Source organism: Sciurus carolinensis, chromosome 1 (assembly GCF_902686445.1).
Source record: "Sciurus carolinensis chromosome 1, mSciCar1.2, whole genome shotgun sequence".
In the NCBI taxonomy this organism is placed as follows: Eukaryota; Metazoa; Chordata; class Mammalia; order Rodentia; family Sciuridae; genus Sciurus; species Sciurus carolinensis.
In genome coordinates, this window is record NC_062213.1 from 66,578,931 (window position 1) to 66,606,735 (window position 27,805).

The 27,805-nt window shown below is 36.0% G+C and overlaps 1 protein-coding gene across 3 annotated transcripts in view; it reads right to left on the minus strand.

The window, feature by feature from the left end:
• Window positions 1-942: 942 nt before the first annotated feature.
• The window catches only part of Prex2 (phosphatidylinositol-3,4,5-trisphosphate dependent Rac exchange factor 2), a 273,671-nt gene continuing 246,808 nt past the window's right edge, over window positions 943-27,805 (minus strand). For all 3 annotated transcript variants that reach the window (XM_047553955.1, XM_047553962.1, XM_047553971.1), the window contains 3 exons: window positions 19,743-19,845; window positions 12,754-12,821; window positions 943-6,862 (listed from right to left, as the gene is read on the minus strand). In XM_047553955.1, coding sequence (XP_047409911.1) covers window positions 6,817-6,862; window positions 12,754-12,821; window positions 19,743-19,845 — 217 coding nt within the window. In that variant the 3' untranslated portion in view covers window positions 943-6,816. The remainder of the gene's footprint in view (window positions 6,863-12,753; window positions 12,822-19,742; window positions 19,846-27,805) is intronic.

Sequence of the window (27,805 nt, forward strand, 5' to 3'; positions counted from 1 at the left end):
TACAAATTCTCCAGCCTCGCTCAGTATCTGATAAGTAATCTGTAGATGTTCCAGAAGTTCAAGTTTAATTGAATCTAAATTCAATTTCTATAGCCTGTGCTTCTCATTGCCTTCCATTGGTAGTTAACATTTTGGTCTGTGCACTCCATGAATCACTTTAAATATACCAATTTCCTTAACCTTATGTTTAGGGAATTGTGTGCATTTGTAACACCCTCAGCAACCAGGAGAATGGCTCATACATAATTTAAGTACTGGAGACACCTTGAGAATTCAGCTAGTTAATTCAGAGAACAGCGTAGGTCTCATCTCCCATGAAGCTTTCCTATGCCATGCCTCATATCAAGCTTTTTATTCTGGTTCCTTCTTAGCAGTTCCCATCTCTCCAGCTCGTATTTGTAGATTTGCTTCATGCGTACATTGACTTTCTTCTACTGAGTTTGCAATTTTTTTTTTTTTTTTTTTGTACCAGGGATTGGACCCAGGGGTGCTTAACCACTGAACACATCCCCAGGCCTTTTTATTTTTATTTTGAGACATTTTCTTGCTAATTTCTTAGGGCCTTGCTAAATTGTTGAGGTTGGCTTTGAATTTGCGACACTCCTGCCTAAGACTCCCAAGTCCTTGGGATTCTAGGTATGCATCACTGAGCCAGTTGAGTTTGTGAATTCTTGAACAGTGAAAATCTATGTTTCATAGTTTATCTTTTAATCAGGAAAGAATGTAAGAGGAATTAGTTAAATGTAATGAAAAGGAGCTAAACTGATTACACTACAATTCCCTTTATTATTATTGATATATATGATACAATGTTACTACCTCAATCTTTTATGCAGACACAAATGACATAAAATATATAATGTACTCTGGTAATTTTAATCATACACAAAATATGAAGTGATCAAAACTATGTTACATAGATATTTTACAAGAAAAAGGGCTAATAACACATTCAGATGAAATACATCATTAAATTTGGGATGTTATATGATGTTAAATATAGATATATTCAAAACAATTACTATTTATAGAACCAATTTGATATTTTACCATTTAAAATAACAAATGCTGTGTAAATAAGTATTTATAAAAATATTTTTTTAATCAAAAAGCTATGTTCTAATTTACTTGGCAATTACAAAAATATATATTCATCTGGAACTCTAATAAATTTGCTTGAAAGTATTAGATATTCAAATTTGAAAGTGTTTTCTAAAGTATTTCATCAACTTAGTATTCTTGACTACATACAATATTTATAAGTACATGGTATTAGGTTTGTTACGAATATTACCATTTTAAAAGACACAAGTGATCAATAAACACAAAGATATTAAAGATTTTCAAACCAAACACAACCAACACATATACTAGACCCACCAGCTACACCATGTACAACATAAAATCTTGAAAACATTTGTTAAATTACTACATGACATTTATTGTTATTTGCACCTAAAATTAACTATCAAAAGTTTCCCATTTCTAGAAGAAATATAATTTTAAAATTTAACAATTTTTTTCTTAACCAGCTACTTCTTGATGGCAAAGCCAGATTAAATAATTTCAAATTGAATAGTGGTATGGTTGGTATTTGAATGTCCCTCAAAAGTTCATGTAGTAGAGTGGCACTACTGGTGGAACCACAGAGTGGGGCTTATGAGGGAAAGTTATATCGTGCGGGGTGTACCTTTGAAAAGGACTGTAGGACCCTAGTCCCTTCTTGCTCAAAACCATGGGGCCAACTGGTTATTTAGAACCTCTCAAACTGTAAGCTGAAACAAACCTTGTATGTTTATAATTTTATTATTTCAGGCATTTTATAATGGTTACAGAAAGCTGACTAACACATACCAAACTAGCATCAGTGATCAAAAGATGTTCAACCAAATACACTTACTACTTGGACAGCTCTGATGTCTACATTACATACACTGAACAATTCCATTTTTCATATTTTACTATAAAACAAGACTTAAGAATCTCAGTAATTTTATAATGTGCTATCATATAAACAAAAGTAGTAAATATATATAATATATATAGACATACATACACATATATCTCATTTAGTACACCTAGTAGACTTCAGAAATCTCTTCTCAGTGAGAGACACACACTATCCTGAGTGAAGTAGGCCCCCTGTCTAGTGAACAAATGCTAAAAGACACAGGGGCCATACTTTAACAGTCTTCCATGCCTGCCTGTAGATGTTTGGCAATATGAATGATGACAGTGCATTAAAGGCATTTTACATGCTTTTAATGGCAAATTGTTGAAGTAGTTAAGATTCTTCTGAAATTGCAGCACCTAGAGAGATGGTGTCAGTATGTGTAAAGGGAATCTCCTGGGGCCATTCTTGGCACAGAGCCATCTTACATTTTCCTCCCACCTGTTCTGAAAGTTAAAGCTTTGCTGGGGATCATCTCTAAAAATCCAAATACTTGAGAGAGTACAAAATATTTTTTTCATAACTGAAATTCAGATCATCCTAAACCATTTCAAAATCTTCTTTCCTAAATACCTAAACAGGACAACTGACAACTCATTCAGCAAACAGGTGAAAATATATACCTGCTCATGAGGTTACTACTGGCTATGAGAGTTGTTAAACTATAATTTAGTAAGATGTTACACGCAAAGTTAGTCCTTGAAAATTAAATAGTTTCCAAAAATTCAGAAGCAATTCAGTCAAACATAAAGTTAGCTCCAATATCACTTGTGAAGGAAGTCTGAAAATGACATTTAAAATAAAATATGAAGTACAAGCAACTTGAAGGATGACTGTTGATTTTAATTTCCTTATTATGAGTTTAGAAAATCATAAGTGAATAAAAATGTGCCCACTAATCAGCATTAAATGCTATACAGAATAAGATCTACTTGATCTAAAGAAAGGCTACTTTAGCATTTTAGGTAAAAATGTATTAGTTTTAAATACAAGGAGTAATTTATTCTGAATCCAATACTTCCAAATCAATAAATAGTAATCTTGCCTATAAAATGTATTGCCAGAGGACTAAAAAGATTTTTTTTTTTTTTTTTTTTTTTTTTTTTTGGTGCTGGGAATTGAACCCAGGGCCTTGTGCTTGCGAGGCAGGCAATCTACCAACTGAGCTATCTCCCCAGCCCAAGATTGCTTTCTTAAACTTGATGTATTGCTTTCTTAAATCAGTTTGCCCCTTACAATTTGTTTGCCTGTTCATTTTCTTGGATAAAACGGTCATCATCAAGGTCAACTCCATTTTGTTTTTTTCATTTAATGATCACAAAATTCAAATGAATAGAGTCACAACCAATGTCATATGTTTTATAATATCCTAAGAAATTGACCTCACTTTGAATAGAATATTGTTGCTGCAAGAAGAGTGGCCAAAATGCACAGGACTCTAAGCCACTAGAAGAATGTACTTTAAAGGGACAGATGACAGTATGAGACCTCAGACTGGGATATTGGTTTATAAAATAAAGCTTACAATCTAAGTCCAACATTACATACCCAACATATGTAAAAGCCAGTACAGAAATTCTTCCTCTTCCTCTTTAAATTTTAATGGGAATAGATGCAAATTCCTAGTCTTTTCAAATTCCTCATACTCTTAGCAGCATGTTAAATTTTATAATATTAGAAAATAAGTCAGTTATGATGGGACGTTTATGATGCACTGGCTCTGAATTACTAATTAATTATTTTAAAGTCAGGTCCTTTGTTGCGATCCCAAATTTCAATGATGACCCTCCTTCCTTTTAGGTAGATGTCCAAATCCAGAGTTTGGATGAACAGTTAGCAGGTTTTAGCCATGTTCAAAGGAACAACGGTTACAAAGGAGCATGAAGCACTTAGGTAAACACATTCTAAAACTCAAGGCAAGTTAAATGTGCAATATCATAAGGAAATATATTATGGTATTGGAAAAATTGATTCATTAGCTATTTTTTTTACTGTTACCACTGTTTTGGAATTATCGGCGAATTTTATATTATTATATTCCAGACTTGCAATACATATATATCTAAAACTGCTATCTTAAATTATTAGAAATATGATATAAAATGTTTTGTTCAGGTTGCAACAGCACTGGCTTTCCTCAAAATGTGTATACAAATGGTAAATTTTCCAGGAAATCCTATGATTTTCATGCATTAAAGGCATTTTACATATTTCTATTCGCTTTTTCTTTTCAGCATAATATGCATATTTTAATGGCAACACATGCCATATAACTTGAACTTTAGTAACAAGTAATTGGTAATATTACAATAGTTCTTATATCAACAAGGAAAAGCAGCATAACATATTAAGAAGGCAGATTTCCTGTTCAAATTTTGGTTCTACCAAGTGCTAGTCATGTGAACTTGTACAAGTCAGTTCCTCAAATGTAAAATGGGAGTAATAAAAAGAATACCACCTAACATCAATGTTATGAGGATTGTGTGACGTAGTAACAAAATACAGGCAAAGAAATCAGAGGTATCAGTACAAAGTGATCATTTAGTAAATGTTAGCTACAGATTTTATTACAGTAAAAAACAACAGCAACCCATGTTGATATAAAACATTACTGGCTTTCATGAATTTAGTAAGTGACATATACACTGATAGATGGTACACTTACATTTAATCCTGAAAATATTAAGCATATTCTATTATACGGAGATTAGATCCTTTAAAATATGTTAATGTGTAAATACCTAAAGAGCAGATAGTGGACCCAGGAGATGTAGCAAAGTACTGAAATGTTCAGGTGACCCTTTCATGCCTCTAATGAGAATCACTGCCAGAGTGGTGACTCGAAGACAATAATGACAACATGAAAAGCACTGGCTAATTAACCAGTTTTGTTCACTCATTAGCCCTGCACTGGAAGTTATCAAATTTTCAGAACAGGAAAAATCTCAAATTAGATGAGCCTTTGGGATCACTTGCTGAAAACATCAAGAATGTGAGACCTCTGAGAGTTAAAGAGTTACTTAATATAGAGACTTAGATGGAGGTCATTGTCTTCATTAAACTCAAAACGTTCGACCTTTCCTTCTGGAAACTTTGGTTTCCTTGTTTGTCACTATACCTATGGGCTCAACAGAAAAGTCTCAAGTGCTTCTGTGTCAAATAACAATTATTATCCTGACCCAGTAGTACATAAATATAGCATAAACACAGTATTTCTGTTATTCAAAACACAACTGCTAGTGATGAAGGTTTTTAAGGATAATTTGAAAGCCATTCTTAGATTTCACAAGTTAAAATGTAATAATGATTTCCCTAAACTTTAGTTATTTCACAACTTAGTCTAAATCTACATGCATTTCATGTGCTCCGTAATGACATTTTGGTCACTAATGGAAAGCAAATACGACAGGGGTCCCACAAATTTAACATCTGACTAATGATGTTGTAGCCTTCTTGAAGCTTGTGTAAGCACACGCTATGATATTTGCACAATGAGGAAATTGCCTAGTGACACTTTTCTCAGAGCTTCCCCCTGTTGTTAAGCAAAGTGTGACTCGAATTATTACAACCACATTAAGAATCTTTCCATTATTTTGAAAATTATGAATTTAAAATAAATGTTAATCACAATGATAAAACAATATATCATATCAGAGAAATGACAAAAATTACATATACTTTAGAATGAAGATGGAAAATACTTTGTGTCCATAATCAAGGTTTCTGATGGCTCTTTTAAAATATAACCAGTTTTATTTTCATGTCTTGTATAATACCTTGATTGAGAAAGTACTCCTCTGATGGTATACTCTTTAGAGAGTCTGACATCTTGCGGAAAAGGCTTCATAAAATTGAGAGTTTTAGGTATCTTTCTTTCTTTTTTTTACATTCTTTTTAGTTGTACATGGACACAATACCTTTATTTTATTTATTTATTTTTACGTGGTGCTGAGGATCTAACCCAGTGCCTCACACATGCTAGGCAAGTGCTCTATCACTGAGCTACAGTCCCAGCCTGAGTTTTAGGTATCTTTCTAAGGTAGAGATGTGAGTTTTTAAATAGGTTCATTTTTTTCTTCTTCCCTTCCTATTCCCTTTTCCCTCACCTTCCTGATCCCCACCCTGCCCTACCCAGGGTCACTGATGCTACAGCATGTAGGACATGTGTCCGTAGGAAGCCAGGCCCACAGTAGAGACCAAGGACAGCACCAGCTCATTGGACTTGTCCATGAGCATAAAGTACACTTGGAAGCAATGGAAGGAAGTCTTGCTGAAGGCCTGGTAGCTCTCTTCCCCTCTACTAAGCAGCCCTCAGGACAAAGAGGGAAGCATGCATTTCCAGCTTCCACACGTATACCCTCCTCTGACAAAAATGGGGGATGGAACACCTATGATTCCCAGTCCATATCATTCTTAACATTTTCAACATGATGATGTGCCAAGTGTGGCCAGATGTCTTCAAGTAAAACTATCCATTATTATATGTATCCATTTGGAGAAACTGAAAACACACAATCAAATTCATGAATCAGAGAGGAGACACAATAATCTGACAATTTTTTTCCTATAAATTCCAGAGACGAATTTTGCCCTAAAAATGAAGACTTAAGGTCAATCTATAGAAAGATCAGTTTGTGAGGTTGAATAGTCTGAATGAACTCCTACTCATTTCCAGCATAAATATCCAAGTAGAAACTGAGCATTAGTTATTTACACTATGGGGAAGATTTAGAGGAAAAAAAGCAAAAAACAAAAAACACTTCTCTTTATTTTTTTCTTTAGCATGCTGGAGAATGCTGACCCAGCATGTACTTAGTCAGGGCCAGTGTTCGGAAGCTTCCGCCTGTTTGGTTCCTTGATTTTCTTCATTCTTCTCCAACCGGGGGAGGGGGCTCGCACAGCTTGTACAGCCTAGAAAAGGCACAGGTTAAGTTTGACAGCTGCCCAGTGTATTTCCCTTACCTGAGATATTTTCATTGGTAGAACAAATACATTGAATATAATTTTTTGGTTCTATGATTCAAGGTCCCATTGTTTATTTCACTAAACATTGCAAATGAATTAGCAAACTGTAAAATTTTGGTTCTATGATTTACAAAAGCAGATTTCTTTACTTCTCTCAATGGCTACTAATTATGCAACACTGCATTTTTAAAACCTGCTATTCTGCTCCAGTACTGCCAACCCAGGCTGCTTATTTTGCTGGTAGTAAAAAATCTATTCTCTGAATTCCAGGAGGTGATATTGTGATTAATTGCTATCACCTCTATCATCATGAATATCTTGTTTACAGGAACACAGTACTTATCTCACAGGGATCTGCTGGTTTTCTGACCCGTTTTGAAGTTTAATGCATTTTGGACTCTGCCCGTGGTGTGGATGTGCATGGCCTGTGGTGGAGGCCTGAATCTCAAAGGCACTGTAACTGGGGGTTCCTAAGGACTGGTCATCTGGTTCTGCCATCTATCACCCACCTGTCAGTGGAGTCTAAAAGTAGGTTAAAGAATCCCCTATAACTGTGGAGATGCCTGAATATGTTCCCCTTTGTAGCCCAGGTCTAGTTGTTTGAGCACTAACACAAAACTCAGAGGAATTAGCAGGGTTACATAAGTTCCAGTCTCCAAATTCTTCTGAATGGTTAAATCCTAACTCTAGAATCAAAGTAAAAATAAAACATCATGGCTGCCAGATAACCCTAAACCTAGTGACCTCAAGGCCATATGCATTACTTGCAGTGTATCGTGAAAGAAGATGGGCTGACCTTGAGTGGGTATTAGACTACACCTGTTACCCTTAATAGTGACCAAGGCCACACCGGTTCCACTGCAGAGCTTAAGCTAATGACTTCGAATGCAGAATTCAATGCTGCACTTTTATCTGTTTATTTTTGGTGCTAAGGATTGGACCCAAGGCTGCATGCATGCTAAGCACACACTCTACCACTGAGCTACACTGAGTCCCAACTTTTCACCTTTTTATAAAACAGTCCAAACCCAAGGCTAGCTGTAGTGAATCACTCCCATTTACAGATTAAGTTGAACACAGCTTAAATGAGTTGTTAACCTATTTAGTAAATTATAAATTTGACATTTAATTCTATACTAATTCTAAATCAATGGGAAAGAATGAGAAAGATTTAATTTAGAATTGTAAATTTGATTAAAAACATGAACTTTCTTAGGAAACAGACTGTATTATCTTTGGAGGTCTTCAAAATGTACTTCAAGTCTGGAAGGTGGCTTTATGCTCTATGTTATCTCCATGGAAGAGATGAATACTGAACTAAGGACATGTCACATCAGAAAAGCTTATTTCTTCCTTCCTGGAGAAAATAATGCATTAAATTGAGCCGATGTACTTGAAATGTTCTTTTGCAGCTGAAAGATAGGGTGTTGCTTCAAATTGCATTCTCAGGGCTGAAAAATTAGGATGTCAGAAGTTTCTTTTCCTCCTTAATTTCTGTCCTCTTATTTCCCTGACAGTGCTGCCTAACAAGGGAAAAGCACAATGGCCTTACTCAGGTAGAACGGGTGGTGGATGTCCTGCCCCATGAGATCTGGGTTGGGCCACCACATTCCATTACCTTGCTCTCCTCCTTTGCACAGAATGTAACCAATGCCACTGGTAGATGAGTCTTTGAAATGTCTGCCTTGCAAATTGGAGAAAAGGCTACTCCCTGTGATCACCTAATGAAATAATAGCTCTGGGTTCTGTGGAGCTGGACAGATTCAGCTTCTGAGGCTTCTTGGAAGCGACTCAGGGTTATTTGAGTTCAGACACATTTGTAATGGAAATTGTGGAGCTGTGGGAATTCAGAGCAGGCAGATGAAGTTTGGAAGTAAAATGTAATAGGTAAAGAGTTGGACTCCAACTCTGCTCTGAGGCATTTGTGCTTTGGCAGCTAAATTGTTGGGCAATGGGAGGTCTTTGTTTGCCCAACATCTGGGGTCCTTCCTGTATTCTCATTACACTCATGCACACCAGTGCCCTGCAGGAATGAGGTCTGTTCTTGGCTCTACTTTCTCCTATTCCTGTTTGGGCTCAGGCAGCCATTTTGGAGCTAGTGTTTCAGTCCAAATTCAAATTAGCAGAGAGAAGAACTTTCAAACTTGATTCTATAGATCAGGCTCTTCATCTTTCTACATAGCAAAAATAAAAGATGTATTAAAGGAGACCACAAAGCAAATGCCTCTTCAGAGGTTAAACTACTAATGGTACTCTATCTCAAGACAATTCTCTTTATCCTGTAAGTTGGAAAACAGAATCTCAGAAAAAGAAAACCTCACTAAGATCACATAGCAGGGTCTGGGACTCAAAATCACCTTTTTTTTTTTTTCTTCCATTTTTAACCACTATAGTATGATGTTGCCTCCCAATTACACAAATAAAATCAAGTTTTTACAGCAAAATAGTTCCAGATTTTGTGACATAACAGAAAATAAGGCCAATATGCCACAACTAGTGATCTGACATCTGGAGTGTAATATTTGGTTGTTGACGAAAATTTGCTAATTGCTTTGAAAATCCAATGCAAACATGGAAGCCAAAGAGAGAAAGTCTACCCCCAACCCCTACCTCACTGCCATTCAATCACAACACATTTATCTGATGGCCCAAATTTATTTTTTCTTTCCATTCTATTAAGACAGCAAGTTCCCAGAGCACATGGAGTGCTTCTCATCCATCTTGATATCCTAAAACCAAAAGCAGTTTCTGGCACATTTCAGACACTGATTCCTAGAGGGAGTATGCAAAATGTGATGGGCCAAGGATGTCCAGGAAACCCACTCCCAGGAGCAGAATTTTACGTTGTCACTACTCAGACCCAACCTACCTCGGCATTATTAAATCCTAATACTCCTCTCCTCAGCATTCTGATTTCTGAAATTAATATATTCACTCTTTCTATGGTGTGATCATGGCCACTTCCTCCTTTCTGAATTCCAGAAAAACCAGCTCCTATTTTCCTTTAACTTTTCCAGTTGCTCATCTTCGACTGTCACTCCTATTCCTTTGCTTTCTCTTCAATACTGACATTTCTCTGGTGGGTTCTGGATCTTCTCTCATCTTTTATCCACTCATCATGGCAATGAAATTCACTTCTAGATCCTCACTGGCCTTCTAAATATTGATGACTCACAGGACCACAGCTTCACCTATTTGCCTCTTGTTGGCTTCAGACCAGTAAGAACTGCCCAAAAAAACAACCCACATGGAAGTTCCCTTCACCCACTCTCTCAGCAGCAGTAATCACTAATCCCTTCAATTAATGTCCAAAGACTATGAAGTCTACCTTCTAAGTACAGCTTTAATTCACCCTCCCATCTGGGTTCTCAACATTACCACAGTCTTCTTTCAGACTATGTTTTCAGTCTTAGAAATGGACCCTTCTGTCACCTGAGATAAATTCTAAAATTAAGATCTTCCAAATAGGAAGATTATTGATGCCTCCCTATTGTCTTCAAGTTAAAATGAAAAATCTTCAGTATTTGTGATAAGTCTCTTCCTGATCTGGCCCCTGCCTGCTTCTCCAGTCTTGCTGTACATTATTCTTTATATATATATGTGTATATATATGTATATATTTTAGTTGTAGATGGATATAATAGTTTTATTTGTTTATTTTTATGAGGTGTTGAAAATCAAACCTAGTGTTTCACACATGCTAGGCAAGCACTCTACCACTGAGCCACAACCATAAACCTGTTCTTAAATCACTTTCAACTGTCAGTCACACAGACTGAAGTATGGTTCTCAGAATGTGATGTTTTCTCTGGGCCCCAGAGTCTGCACCAGGAGTACTGTGTGACCTTCCTTCTCCCTCCTTTGGCTGTGCATGATTCTTCTCTGTGTTCTCATGACAATTTATGCCTGGTTTGTCACAGTTATTATCACATGTGGTATACTGTGATGGAGATGGGTTGGGGGATTCGAACCAAGGACCATCTCAGGCAGAGAGAGCACACCAGACCTCTGTGAAGGTACCTTCCAGAAACATTACAGCCTTTGCCTGTGGATGGTCTCAGCTTGTGAGGCAAAAGTTTTTTTAACTGTTGCCTTTGGGGCTGGAGTGATATTCTAGTTGGAGGGATCCCAGCCCCTCTGTGTTCCTCAGCATTCTCTCTGCATCCTCCAAAGATGGCTTCTCACACTCTACCTTTGCTTACAATGTTTTCCTCATGGAGTCTACTTAACTGAAAGCTCCTTGAAGGCAGAGCTACTTCTATTTCAGGTTTACATTTTCCATGAGGCATAGCAGAGTGGGTTGCATTTCAATAGATGCTTGTACAATGAACAAAAGAGTAAATGAAGTACATTTTAAAAATTACTCTTAATTTCTCTCTCAGGGTTATTATTTCAACTTTATAGCTGGCTAATTTTATTGTGCTTCATTTCAAGTATTACATAAACCAATAAAGAAAACAAGTGAGTCCATCAGTTGCTTTTCTTGTGTTCAGCTTGCATCCTGGTTTATTGATCAGGATGCTAAAGTCTCATCCCAGCCCCGCTGTTTATTAGTACTTATAAACTCTAGCTAAAAACACCTTGTGAGCCATTATCTTGTTTCCTTACTGGGGTTTTAACACTTCAGTGGGTCTGTTATACAATATACTATGTCTGCTCAAGGCCTTGAGGAGACAATGCTTATGTGAAATGATTCTTCAGCAGCAGAAACTGAGAGATTCTAATCTAATCAACTATGGAAGATAATGTTAACAAGATGAGGATTAAACAGAGTTAGGAGTCAGCACTAAAAATAAATGCAACTATAACATGAGTGCTTCATCCATTTTCAGGGGGGATATGTTTTTCCTTTAGAAAGAATTTTCACTGTCCATGCAGTTTTTCAGAATAAAATATAACTTCATAAATGCTGTAGTCTTCCTTCTTGCTCTGGTAATGGTGTTGCAAATAAAAACAAATAAAAAGTATCTTGTCTGTGACAGTGTTTGGAGGAGCCTACTTCCTGTTCAAAGGCAAATGTATAAAAACAATCGAATGTACAAGAAATTAGTTAGCTTTGTTCCACTTCAACATAGATGACTGCCTACCCTAATCACCAGGGAAGTTGAGCTGAAAACATTTCTCTGTGGCTGCTAACTAAGTTCATTTATCTTAAAGGTAGAGTCCTTTCTTATGATGATGCGTGAACTGTGAATATTTAGCATCTCAAACAACAGCCCTATTAGTGTACTTATTCATATGTTCTTGAAATCAGTTTAGATATTTGATGTCCACAGTGAGCAATTAATAAAATCTAAAATACATACTGACTCCCGAGAACTCACATCCAGGTTGGGCACAGAAACATGTTAACCAACATGATAGAAGGTCTATCATAAAGCAATATACAAGATACCATGGGAAACCAGAAAAAAGGAACTCAAGCAAGACTCCAAGCAGGAGATGACATCTAAGGTAGGTTTTGTGGGTTAAGTAGTTTTCCATGTAGACACAGATGGGAAAGACAATCATGACAGAGGGAAAGAATATGGATGATCATAGAAGGATAAATGAAAATGGCATTATGATTGTTGGCACAGCTGGATTAAAATTTTCAGATGTACCTGTGTGGACTTTTGTTTATAAATTCATGATGGAATGTGCAAAATAGGATGATGTCCAATTAATTATGAGATCATTTATCCCTAATCACATTTAGTTGCTAAGTGTTTGTTTATGAGGGAAAAGCCCAGGAATACTATCAGTACCACAGTGGGCATATCCTAAAGTAGGTGCACTAGCCATGTAGAAGAAAAGCTAGTGAACCTTCCAGAAAGAGCAGACAGGGATGTACTTACCTTGGAGCTGACTGAGGGGTCCGGTCTCTCACTCCCAAATTCTTTGCTGTGTTCTGAACTCTTGCTCCCTGGAAGTTAGGAAAATCACTTTTAGCTGTATACTATATTTCTACCTACTTAAATGTCATTAATATCTGAGTGTAGAATACTTATTCCAACAATGTATTTAACATCAAGAGAGACTGGATAAGGACTAAGAGAAATCATCATGTGAGCATCTTTGAAATTAATGTTTTTAAGAAATCAAAATATGGCCAGGCATGGTGGTGCATACCTGTAATCCCAATGACTCAGGAGGCTGAGCTAGGAGGATCATGAGTTTGAGGTCAGCCTCAGCAACTTGGCAAGGCCCTAAGCCAGTTAGGGAGATCTTGTTTCAAAATAAAAAATTAAAAAGGACTGGGGGTATGGCTCAGTGGCAGAGTCCTGGATTCAATTTCCAGTAGCAAAGGGGGAGAAAAAAGAAAATATGCTATGCTGTTTAAAATTATTAATAATTACTTCTAAAGACATCTAAACCATTTAAATAAATTTAACAGCTTCCTGTTCAACATCCCATCTGTCTTCATTCCTAGACACAATTAATAACTTAAAATGCTGAAAACAGGTCTGGGGTTGTGGCTCAGTAGTAGAGCCCTTGCCTAGTATGTGTGAGGCACTGGGTTTAATTCAGCACCACATATAAATAAATGAATAAAATAAAGGTCCATCAATAACTAAATTAAAAAAAAAAAAGCTGAAAACAGGAAACAAGCAAGGTATAAATACCTGCTGTGCTACCATCTTCATGGAACAGAAATCATGGTTCTGTTACATTCAGGCACCTGTTTTTCCTTAGCTGAATAGTTGGCTATTTTAAACTTAATATTTAGCATTTAGCAAGAAAATGCTTTCTAAAATGGTTCTAAAGTATTTCTGGATAAGTCATATCCACATGGATCTCTGAAATTTAAAAATTTTATATAAGATTTATATTTTAAAGGTGATCATCATCTCCTCCTTCTCTTCCTCCCCCTCCCCCTTCCCCCACTTCCCCTTCATCATCTTCTGCACCAGGGACTGATCCCAGGGTCACTCAACCACTGAGGCACATCCCCAGCCCTTTTACATGTTTTATGTAGAGAGAGAGTCTCACTGAGTTGCTTAGGGCCTCACTAGTTGCTGAGGTTGGCTTTGAACTGCCTTAGCCTTCTGGGTAGCTGGGATCACAGGCGTGTGCCACCGCACCCAGCAAAGATAATCTTCCTTAGCAATGAAAAAAGCTTCTAAAATTGGTCAAGTTCATGAATAAAGTTATAATTACTGTTCAGTTCCTAATGGAAATTAGTTATTATAGAGAATCAAACAGCAGAGTTTGTGGCTGGGGATAGGTGAAGGAAGGTTGCTTAAGAAACTGTGAAACTGGGGCTGGAGCTGTAGCTCGGTGGTAGCACACTTGCCTAGCCTGTGTGAGCCACTGGGTTTGATCCTCAGCACCACATAAAAATAAATAAATAAAATAAAGGTATTGTGTCCATCAACAACTAAAATATATATTAAAAAAAAGAAAAAATAAACTGAAATGCTCCAGCTACTAAATACTGAACTATGAATATTTAGCATCTCCAACAGCAGCCCTATTAGTGTATTTACTCATTCATATGTTCTTGAAATCAGTCAAGGGAAGAGAAAGAAGGAGAAAATGAAAGAAAACCTAAAACAATATATTTTCTTAGGATGGACCTAATAAAAAATAGGGAAACAGCAGGGGTGGAAGTGCTGGTGACAAAAGACAGGTTGGATGGGATTAAGGAATTGCAATTAAGTAGCTAAAACTTTCTATTTTGAAGTAATTTTAGATTTAGAGAAAATGTATGAAAATAGAACAGAAATTTTTTGCATGCTTCATCCATTTCTCCTAATGTTTACCCTTTACTTGACCACAGTATAATGATCCCCAAACCAGGAACCGTATTGGCATAATACTGTTAACTACATGGCACATCTTACTCCAATTCCATATTTTCCCCACTAATATTCATTTTCTACTCTATAACCCAATCCTGTATCCCTTATTGCATTTCATTTCAGATCTCTTCATCCCCCCAGGCAGCTCCTTGGTCTCTCCTTATCTTCTATCACCTTAACACTTTTGATGAGGGCTAGTCATTACCTTGCAGAATGTCTCCATGTATCTTTGTCTGCTATCTTCACATGATTAGGTAGAAGAAAAGCATTTTTTTTTTCTTTTTTTACAATAAAATCACAGAAGTGATGTTGTACCCTTCTCTATGCATTGTTTTGGGGACACATGATGCCAATAGGTCTTATGACCCGTAATATTAACTTGACTTAAGTGGCATCTGTTGCATTTTTCCACTATAACATTACCACCTTTCCTTGGCAGACTTAACAAAGACTTTGGGGAACATAGTATGAGACTTTGCAAACATCCTGCTTCTCTTTAAATGTTCACTCACTATGTTAGCCTCCACAGGTATGTTTTATCTGCAACAAAAATAGTGTAGTGTTTATGACTGGATTCTTCTGTAAAGATGAGCTATCTCTTTTCCTCAAATTATTTAGCTATTCAATTATATATTTAACTCATGGACTTAGATATATTAGTTTCATTGTATGAGAAATCCAATATTTTTATTAATTTTTGCACTTAAATTGTTCTAGTTTGGCTACAGGGAGCTCCTTCTCATTACTTCTTGTGCCCTTTTGATATATACTCATGTTTTAATTTTAGTACTTTATTTTCTGGAACCTCAAGATGCTCGAGGTTCATTTTCTCTCTCAGTTGGTAATTTATCACTTCTCCAAGGGCCTTGGCTCTTTTCATTAGAATACAGTTATTTAGAAGCCAGAATTTGCATAAGGGTGTACTCATTACTGTTGGTAACACAACTACTTCCAGGCCTTTCCAGCAGACAGGGCTTGTTTACTAACACACACTTGCACATCATATTATTCCTGTATCAGTTTGTATCTATGTGTGTGTTGTGTGTGTGCATCCATCAGTCATACCAATACTGCTAATTCCAACCTAGTACCACAGGGTTCATTTTAGATTTTAGTCTTCACCCTTTCCTTATGTGTGACTTCTTTTTCAGTCACTGACAGTTTGGCTTCTCATTCCTTAAAACATCTTTACTTATTTGTTCAATCCTAGTGTACACATAAATTGGTTTTAGAATTTTTAAGTAAAATCCATGTGAAAAACAGTTTCAATAACAAGAGTCCAGTATTCATGTTTAATTCTTTGTCAACAATGCCATAATATTCCATTAAGTAGTGGACAGAAATATTTTTTGCTTTCTTTAAATCTGTGTTCACATGTTGAACACATCTCTTGGTATAGTTTACCTTGAATCTGTCTATATAATTCTTCATATATTCAACATGCCAGTTACTTGAATTCTTTATTTTTTTTGGGGGGGGGGGGTGCTGGGGATCGAACCCAGGGCCTTGTGCTTGCAAAGCAAGCACTCTGCTGACTGAGCTATCTCCCCAGCCCTACTTGAATTCTTACATCCTCATTCACATTGCTCCCTTTGCCTAATTCCCCTTCTCTCGATCTGCATTGCATTTATTCTCTGAAGCCCAAATAAAATATCATTTTGTTTGCTAATAACTGGTCATTCAGTAAATCAGGTTCTGCTTTGAGTGCATTAAGTCTATTGATTTATAGAATTCTCATAAAAACACTAGGAGGCAAGTGTTCTTATTGTCTCTGTTATAATTGTGAGGAAATTAAAGAAGAGAGTCTAAACTCTTGTCACAGGGATAAAGAACAATGGAGCTGAGACTCCAACTGAGGTGGCTAGACTCAAGAATCTGTGCTCTTAGCCATGATCAAATATTCACCTTGTGCAGGATGTCTTTTCCCAATCTTCCTAGTTAGAACCACTACTGAACAAATATCATTTAGCATTAACTTTGTACTCGGTACTATTCTGGGAAACTGATACCACAGTGAATAAGTCTCACTTTCCCAGCCATTGAGGGGCCATGGTCTACTCATTTGCTCCCATTCTGTATCCTGATAGACTGAGGTTTTAAACCATTTAAAGCACTTGCCCGTGGATGCCTGTATCATGGCAATTTGCCTACACATGTCCACCATGAGACTAGGCAGGACTTCATCATCCCCAGGACTGTGTTCTTGGTGACTAGTAGGATCCTTGATAACAAACTTTTGTACAGGTTTCCTCCAAAGGACATTTGGTATGCATAATTTATAGTATAGAAAACTTTAATAAGTTTATAATAAAAATGAAAGTGTAGACCTCAATATTTTTATTAATCAGATCACTTGGTTATATAAAAGAGCTGCTTTTGGTTATTATAATCATTATAAAAAAGGCAAGGCATTTGTTAGTTTTCCCTTCTTTTATCTTTTCTACAAACTCGAGCAACAAATTAAAGTATCATGTGTATAAAAAATACATACACAAAATCTCTACATGAAAATAATATTGAAATTACAGATAAGAACAATAAATCATGTCAAAAAGCTGTTTCTAGAAAGAAACTGAAGATCTTAGCTTATTCGTTATATTATTTATTATGTATTGCAAAACTTCAATATATAGCTAATAAATTATTATGCCTTAATATATAAAAATTCAAATTGATATGAAATAATTCAAATACTTTAATATATTGTAAAGATGGTAAATTTTCTAACCTATCTCTGAAGAGTTGAGTCTAAATGGTTAAATAATTTTCTCTGAGGTTGAAAGGCAAAAGGGACAGAAAATCCAAGTTAGAGTTTTGATTCAGATTTGTATTCTAACGGCTCAGATCATAAGTGGGTAAGAATTGGCTTGGGGACTGGATCCTGGCCACTAAGCCCACCACGTACTTCTGCTGAATACTGAAAAGATGATCAGCCACAGAAGGAATACTGCAGAAATACCTGCTGTACAGCAGCAGCCTGCTTGCTTTCCCTGAAAGAGGGTCCCGGGCCCTAAGATCTTCCACAAAGAAGTTTTAAATCAGTTCTTTGGGATGCATAACTTGGTGCCAAGGAATCAGCAACAAAGAAAGTTACCTATTCTAAATGTATGTATTAAAAAAAAATAAAAGCATGAAAGAGTGATAAATACTGGAAAAATAGTGCAGCTTTAGAAATCAATGAAGATTTTACAAGAAACTGCACAATTTTTCAGTATTTTAAATTATATTTCAAATATCATGTATGAATACTATATAAATACACCATGCTTGATAAGGAGCTTTGCATCACGAAATGAGTTATTAGGGCCTATATAACATCGTCTTTGCTTTATCTCTATTTTTTCTATTTCCATTTTTGGTTTTAGGAAGTTAAAGATATTAGAATTATGGTTATTCATTTCCACAGCTCAGGAATATATACGTAGTGACTTAACCTCCTTAGTGGAATATTCTAAAGAAAGGTTGATTCCAGTCTCTTTTTCTTGCCCTAAGTCACAATTTTGAGATGGCTCCTCCACATCCTCCTAGAAACTTACTCTAAGAGCAACACAATGAAACAAAAAGGCACTTAATCTCTTTATGTCACAGCAATGCAAATACCAACTCTGGTGTGGCGAATCATAAGTTTTGATTTACTTTTTAAAGCATAATTTTTATAGCTATGCTCCAAAAATTCTTCTGAGCCCTCTGGCAATTTGCATCTGTGTTTGTCCTTTGCCAGCTGGACAACAGTATATCACATACTTCTGGGAGCTCTAACCTTTACTTAGTAAATATCTCTTTGACCTTCTAAGATCTAGGTTGTCAATCTTCAGTTCCTGGGTTCTTACTCAGAAGTGTCATGTGTATGCCCTCACTGTGCCTGATCTCCACACTGCAGATGCCAGCTCAGTGGTAGTCTCTTTGTTGATTTTTTTTTCCATTGGCTTGATTGTCATTCTGTACTGTAATCTTGGGAGCAAGTCCAAAGGGATTTATGTGTTTGCTTAAGAGTTATACACTAAATCTTTGATAAATACAAGCAGTCATAATTATATAAGCATATATTAAAAATAATCACTCATTATCACAGGACAACTTAAACCAAATCAGTAAAGAGATTTGCTGTTGTGGTAGCTCAAAGTTGATAGAATAAAATAAGACACTGAAGTCTTTTGATTTTTTTGTCATTCTGTAGGTTAACTGTCTTTTCTTCTAGATTAAGCCCATTTCCTAATCAGTAAATTATAAGTTAGTGCATTTTTAATTTTTTTTAAAGAATTCTAAAAACTAAATGACTACTCTCTTTAAAAAAAATTTTTTTTAGTGGTTGATGGAGTTTTATTTATATTCAGAGTTGAGAATCAAACCCAGTGCCTCACACATGCTAGGCAAGTGTTCTACCACTGAGCCACAGTCCCAGTCCTAAGCTACTACTCTTAAAAAGTTATTGGGTGGTGGTACACAAAGTTCATTCTATTAACAAGAGAATTCATTCTCAACTATCACAGTGACCTAAACACAGTCCAAAGGCTGTTATTCATTCTCTAAAGGAAAATTTGAAGTCAGTCCTTTATCCTTGAAACAATACATATACTTCTTAGCATAGAATGGAAGTCTCTGAGAGATCACCAGAAGTAAGCAGGGCTCAATCTTTTCTTCTTTTTCCTTGCCTCTGTCCCTCTCCCAATCCATTCTCCCAGATTTACCAAATCACCTACAATTCCCAGAAATTTCCATATGTCCTTTATCTTGTTCCTTATACAAGCCCCCAATCCATTCCTGTCCTAATTTGCCAATTCCCTTTACTCCTAGAAATTACTGCCCAGGCGTTCTTTTTTCCAGGGTTGTCCAAAATTCTTGGAGAACCCTTTTCTAAGAGTCAGCACTAAATTCTCATCCCATAGGACTGTTTCTCACCCATGACTTACCTGCAAGTCATGTGCCTGGAAAAGTGCCCTACACATCAAGGCACCAGTCAGACACCTGACCTGATAAATGAACAAAGGAAACCTCAAATCCAGGTTCTAGAAATCAACTCCCTAAAGATGCATTAGACTCACCTGCTTCCGCATCACATCTGTAGCCTGCATAATGTAGCGAGGAGGCAGACCATGGCTTCTGGCTAGAATGATGGCCTGCTCCAGTGTCACGCTCAGGGTGCACCTGTGTGCCAAGGCAAGAGGAAGTCAGACCTCACTGGTTTCCAAAACACTCTTCCAGAAAGCATGAACTACTGATTACAAAATCAGAATTCAACCAAAATCAAAGTAGCTAGAAAATGAACCACTGATTTTTCTACCCAGAATATCTGTATAAAAATAGATTACAGAGGCACATTACTGGAGTCATAGATTAAAAATTTAAAATTGAAACAAACTTATAATGAGTTGTTTGTAAAAGAGCTCCTCCAAAGAAAATTAAAACTTTTTTTTTTTTTTTTTTTTTTTTTGGTGCTGGGGATCGAACCCAGGGCCTTGTGCTTGCAAGGCAAGCACTGTACCGACTGAGCTATCTCCCCAACCCCAAAACTTTTATAATTAACTATTCCTTATTGATTTTTTATGCAACTTAGAAGAAATATCTTTGTAATGTTTATCATTCATTTCTACATATTGATAGTTACTAGATTAAACTTATGCACAAATATCTTAGAAAAATAAACAGTGAAATTCACTGTTTCACAAAGGTCAGGTTTAATTTAAAAGAATTTGTTTATTGAACCCAATCTAAAATACTATTTGTAAAAGTTTTTAAAGGAACTTAAATTAGTTATATGGAAATATAATACTAAGAATAATCCTAAGATACATGTCCTAACCAGAAGAGAGGGACTAATAGGCTTTGTTCTTTTCCTTCCATTTAAGCCCTTTCTTTTAGACTTGTCCATGTTTTTTTCCATAGCACCCCTTAAAGACCACGTTTAGTCGTTAGTATTTTCAGGTGTTGGCCTGTGAACTGTTTAGGGGTACTCTGCACATATTTCAAAAAAATGCTTATTAATTTGCGATGTTTTACTTAAAATTGATATTAGTGGATTTTACTTCCTTTTTAAACTTGTTGATAGTTTGATTAGTCTTTTCTCCACTCTTGCCCTGACCCCTGTATGGTTTGGTTTTCTAGTCATGTATTTTTCCAGATCTGTCCAGTATTTTCCCCTACAAATAATAATAATAAGCAGAAATAACAATGGATTTGCTTCTGTGTGAGGAATATATGACTCATGATGCTTCATTATGAGGCTGTAACATAAAAAGTCCAATACATTTGGTAGATTTTTGAGCCTGAGGAATTGAGAAAAGGAGGGATTTAAGACATTACTGTTTAAATATTACAAAATATGACCACATATTATACATATCTGCATTCTAAGGAGAAAAAAGTTAAGTTCATTGACTGTTCAATGACATGAAAAGCATAGTAGAGCAGGGCAAGTCATGCTTCATTTTCATTACCATTATGGAGAATTCTTTGGAAAACCTTAAATAACAAGCTTCTTGTTGTATACAATGTTCACAAATATTTAGTGTATGAGTCTTATAGGGGTACATATTGTTTTCTGTGCACATTCTGCAGTAGAATCCATGCCGATGAAGGCCAAGTGGTATAACTGACAGTTCAAGTTTAAGAAATCAATTTTCTACAAAGCATTTAATTGCCTGCCTACTCAACAGACCGTAACCTTTTTCTCCTCTGTAAGGTCTCCTCCACTCCAACTTTAAATCTTTATTGATCTTAACATTTTAATCAATAATGCTCATTACACCAGCTGAATGACACTAAGAGAAAAAATCTTTACCTTTTTCTAATCATGCTGAAACATGTCTGTACTTTCCTGATAAAGCATGACTCACCCTTCTTTACTTATAACAAACACTTACACACTATGAGCATATTTTAACAGCCTATAATTTTTATCCATTCTCTTAATCCTTTTAAACTGACCTATTCCTCCCTTCTTCAAGTTGCAGTAAACAGCAGTATAGCAGCAAATTATCTGCCAGAGACTAAACCAATTTAACTATGATCAGAAAATCAATATGCCAGTGACATTGTCTCTGATAGGGCACCTCAAAGTGTCACCTCTTTGGAACCAATCACATATCACCTCCCAGAAAAATCCACTGTCAAATGGATACATATATTTTCTTTCCCAACAGATCCAAAATCAATAACTGTACCTATATTTGTCTTTTCATATTAAATACTGTGTGTATTCAATTAGGTTCCAAGATTGACTTAAAGTTTTTAAAAAGTAACAAAATGTGAAAGTGACAACCATGTAAATGTTGGAAATATTTCCTGTATTTGATTCAGGATTGCTGGATCCAATGGAGGCCTAGTTATTTCCACTCAGAGCATCACAAAAATTCCATCATCTTAAATTAAGTACATTAACAAAAGCCTAGCAGTAATACACAACTTTGCTGTCAATAGATCATTATTTGCCTCATAGCTTTTATCTTCTTTCAACTATATCAATCTGAATGCCAACCAGAAAAAAAATTCAGCATTTTCAAGACACATTTTGATTGTGGCATTCTCTAAAAGCCTCTAGGTCCACAAAATGGCACATGGCTTTTCAATGGTACATAAATGTATACTCAGAGTCTGGTTTTATAAGGCATCATTTGATTTTATAGGTTCTTTTGATCACCGGAGAAATGATCTGGTAACCTTGGGCAAGAGCGTGAAAGGAACATTCTGAAGGCCAGGAGCTCTAAGCAAATTCCATTCAATATGAGGTTTCTTGCCTGAACAACCAATCTCCTTTCTATTATCATCCCTAGTTTCACATTAGACAGTTGAATTAAAATTCAAGTAAAGTTATATTTTTATACCATCTGGAAAATGTGGGCCTTCAAAATTTTCAGCTCCCTCTAGCTGCTATGTCATTAAATTTTTTTGGACAACTCCTTCCCTAGATGTTGCAAAAATAAGAATAAATGTCACAGACTAGCATTTATTCTTCCTAAAAAGACAAATACATTCACTAAAAAAAGTTTTACCATTATGTCCGTAATAAGACATTCTAAGTACTGGTTCTGCCCTGTACTTGTGAGGAAGTGCACTTGATGAAGTGGTAAAATTATACAGAAGTTGTTAATTTCCCCATAGAACCAACAGGGAAAGAGTTAATATACCTGTGTTTCTCATTAATATATCTTCCTGACATATTTTGTATTGAGATCCCAAATCACTCAGATAGTTAGCATAGTTTAATATGATAGATGTACCTATATAGCTAATGGGTCCAATTAAATTTAAGACACTTCGATTCAGCAATTCTGTGGAAGAAACACGAAGTACTTTGTTATATTATGTATTTATTAAATGAATAGGAAAGTACTTCTTTGTGTTTCTTCCACAGAATTGCTGTTAACAAATACATTTGTGTGTGTATTTTCTTCCCCCTTGGAGTCTAGTTTGTACCTACAAGTACCATTAGGTGCTAGTAGAAGTGAATGTACAGCAAAATTAAAAATGCTTGGTTTCCAGGGCCCCTTACATGTACACATCTTTTTTCAAGGTTCTTGCAGGGACCTTGAAATACACTCAAGAGTCACATGCTTTTATAAAACTTGCAAAACCAAAATGATTTAACTGCAAGGTTGTAATTGCTGTCTTCTTCACATTCTATCTTCCTTCTGTCCTGATGTGTAGTGTTTAAATGGCTGGTGGTTATTTCTGGAACTGACCTAAGAGAAGTTGAGTTATAGATGCACTGAGGATAGGTTTATTAGGGCTTATTTATGTGATTCACAGTGACTTCTGTTTATAGTTAGGTTATTGTGTCCTGGTGTAGGAATGGCTTCCAGAACATTCCTACTGCTCACTGCACAAAGTCATCCCGTTTGGAAGAGAAGTTTAAGGTCAGAGGTTGTGATGAAATATGACTATGTCCTGGGGTCCCCAGGACTGGGAAGTACGGGTGTGGTAGAGAAGAAACAGGTTGGAAATGCATAAAGCCAGAAGTTACTCTGTTGAATAATCTTTCTTTCAAACGTTATGGCTCATATGCTAAAGAACTTTATACAGGTTTTTCCTTTTTCTGTATTTCACAATAATTTTTAAAAATTTACAAGACATTTGCAATAATGCATTTTGACATTGAAAGGCTTTCTAAACTCTCAGTATTTAAATTCCATCAGCCATGCTAGTAAAAATATAGAAAAATTTTCAATTCTCTTAACAGAATATCATATGACTAAACTGTTATGATTTGAAGAGTCAATCAAAGACAATGTTACTAAAAAGATTGTGGGAGGAAAAAGAATAGCAGCGGGTGAGGCAATAAAGTAATAAAATTATTTTTCTGGATTTTGCTTATTTTTATAATGCTTATCTTTAAACTTTACAATTTGTTTTTTTCTGGCATTCTGAGTAAATAATAATTTTCATTTCCATTTTGTTTGGTGACTTTCTATTCTTCTTCTTAAAGAGGGCAGTTAGTTTCAGATCTCAAGTCTCCATCATTCCAGTGAGTCTGGGGTATAACAATAAGCAAAGTCAAGTACCATTCCTTTCGGTAATCAAACTTTAGGAAGAAAAAAAAAAAAAAAACCAAACCAAAACAAACAAACAAACAAACAAAAAAAAAAAACAAAGAAGCAAACAGATAGTATCAGATGGGGATAAGTTGTCTAGAAAAAAAATTTATAGCAGACTATAAAGTAAAATGGCACTAAGAGAAGGTGGGAAAGGTGGGATGGCAGAAGGAGGTGCTGTTTTGGGGAAAATTATTTCAGGAGGAATAAATGGAAAGGCCCTGAAGTTAATACCTGTTTGGTCTGCTCACAAGCAAGCAAGATGCTCTCTCTGTACATAAGTGCACACACAAAGATGAAGGCAATGAGGTTAAGGAAACAGCCTGGGCCCAAACATGCAGGCCTTGGGGGTCAGAATTTAGGAGTAAGTTGGGCTTCTTATTTATTTCTTTGGTTGACATGGAAAGAATTTCAACATTTACATTATATGATATTAAAATACAATTTGTTAAGCAAATTTGCTAACTAATTTACTAAAGTACCCAGTCTTAACATCATATCAATACCTAATTCTAGACATTTTCAGTTTCTTTCTAATGGCAATATTTGCAAAATCAAAGCTCTACATCCTGATGCTTAAAGTCTCCTACCCTAACTCCTTGCTATACCAGGTGTACTCCACCCAACCTACAACTTCTTTCTGTCTTGTGGTCAATGTCTTGGTACCATTACAGAAAACTCACTCCAATCTGGAATGTTTGTCCAATTTTATTTGTCTATCACGACTTTCAAAATATCTTGGAACATCTTCCCAAATATAGAATGGTAGTTGGCAGAAAGGGTCTCACATTCAGAGACATGGGGATGTTGGGACAATCTTGTGGGATCCTGGTCTGTTAATTCTACTCTTTCAGTCTCCATTCCTCATCTGTGAGACGAGGAAAGCAGGTGCACTGTCTTTATAAAGTCTGTAAGGAAGATCTGAAGTGCTCTGTGTAGTCACTCAGCACTGCCCATGATAAGTCCATTTCTGTCTTTCTTTGCTGATAAATTCATACTGTATGTTTTCGCATGAGTCTCCTCATTATCAGCAACATATTATTTTGAAAATCTGAGAAACAGGAGCTTTTTGTAAATTCCAGTTTCACAAACCTCATCATATTTTAACTATTTAACCTCTTTATAGAGGTGTTCATTAAGGAAACCTTGGAGTGAATTATGATAGGGTTATGACGATTTCATAAAGTTACTGACAAACTTCCACTAACATCTTTTCCATAAATTGAGGTTCAGTTAGAGTTCACCTGACCATAATCTGGTATTTGCTGATAAAACTGATAGAATTCTTTATGATTTTTTGTTCAAGAGTTTGTCTCAACAGATGCCAGACATCAGGTCTCAACTTTATATGCCCAACTGCAGAGCTAAAGGTTAGGAAAAACATGTGAAATAGTCTCCTGTTCACCAGATGTTGGGGTACAAAACGATCGAGGCACACTCTGCCACTCTCGTCTCTCCTCAACTAAGCCTCACGAGAGACAAATCATAGTTTCTAAAATTGGTTTACAAACAAAATATTGTGCTTTATCCATTTATTAAACATAGCATATCAACTATACCATATTTAGTTCACCTTGTAAGACTTCATATCACTTGAAGGAACTTTTTATACATGTTAATCCTCCCCTTTAAGAAGATTCATGACATTTTTATATTAAAAATTCTCAAAAAGAACCTTCTCCATATTTGTAATTTACCATAATCACATACAAAAATATCATTATAATTCTGACTATATTCTGAGACTTCCAGAGGTCTACTAACTCGTGTAATGTCAATCCTAATTGTACTGAACAAGGACACCAATCTTCCATAGGGTGAAATGTAGTACCTCTTTTGGGCCACAAGGGTGATGCAGAATTCACAAAAAACTCACAGGAGGGGCTGGGGTTATGGCTCGGTGGTAGAGCCCTTGCCTAGCATGTGTGAGGCACTGGGGTCAATTCTCTGCATGGCATATAAATAAATGAGTAAAATAAAGGTCCATTAACAACAACAACAACAAAAACCTGACAGGAACCAGAACAATGTGATGGTAGTGGCTTTGTGTTTTGTTTCCCTCCAGTGGATTTATTTGCAGGACCTGTGATGCTTTGCTTGGTAGTTAATCATCAAACTGCTATCTCTTGGGGGCAATCTCAAAGAGTTTTATTATTAGTGGAGGAGGGTTATTCAGATTATTGTTATCATCTGATACATTAAATAAAACACATTAAACACATGAAAAACTGGAGTGATAATCTCTAAATTTGTAGCTCAATTTGTCATAAACTGATACTATGCAGATGTTGAGGTGAAAAAAAAAAAAAAAACTTTCTAAAGTAACCAAAAGCAGAAAATGCAAACTTTAATAAAAAAGTACTTTATGATTTCCCCACATTTAGAAAACTACAGTGGGACTGAACATTATTTTGAAAATGTTTGTTGTTCCTTTCAAAAAATGTTACATACTCAGTTGCCACTAAAAACTATCCCCTAAAAAAGTCCCCTGCAATCGCTGAACTTGCACATTCATATTGATAATTCAAAAATTGCCTGAACAGCAATTTTTAACTATTTTGAGCATTAATGATGTAACTGAATTCCTTGCACCAATGTGATCTTTTTGGCATGCTATTTATTATTAGCAGACTAATATATAGTTAGAAAATAGGGCATTTGGGGGCCCCAGGTTCAATCCCCAGTACCAAAATTAATTAACAATAAAAGAAAAATATGGTATTTGATAGACATATACTCAAATTCTAAAAGGTATATGTCAGGGTTTTCTAAGTTTAAGGGACCATGTGCTGAACAGTAGTTGTGACTATGGAAACACACTAGACACAAGTGGCCCCTAACAATCGAAGACAAACTGGTTAATCAAGAAACTCATATTAGCTCCCCTGTACCAATTCACAGGTTAATTTGATTGTGTACTTGGTAATATAAGTAAACATTTGTTGACATGTTGGAAATCAGCGAGGTTTGCCTTGATGTAGGATTCCACCCATTACTCACAATCGGATTTTGATTTTTAGCTCTGAACTTTTACATGTGTGGCACCATTTCCACCGCCCTTTAAAACTAAGGTGCCACCTTTTAGTGCCAGAAACAAGAGGGAGAAAATTCCCTTAGGGCACACCCTGCGGGAGGCTAGATAGAAGGACAGCCTGAGAAACCCATCATTTTGATAACATCCTTCCCATGAATTGTGCCTTTATATAGCTAGAGTTTTATATTTAGAATCTTACAGATTCAGACTTTGGAACATGAAATTATGTCCCCTACTCTGAGATTCTTCTGTATTTCTCCTTTCATTAAAAGCCAGGTCATTATCTTTGTTCAAGCGACTATTGTGAACAAGTTTATTAGGAATCTAATCAACTGTGGTTCTCTATGATACTTTACTAAGCTGATGCTACCTGAGCAGCATTCGAATTTGGGAGAGGCATGATGTCTACCTATTTCAAAACCAGGAGGATGACGAAGGTGCAAGGAGCTGCATGCAGCAGCTCCTGCTGCTATTCACACCACTCTTTGAAACACAGATGCTTCTCCTGACAGATGCAAGGGAATGCCAACTGATTTTACGCATT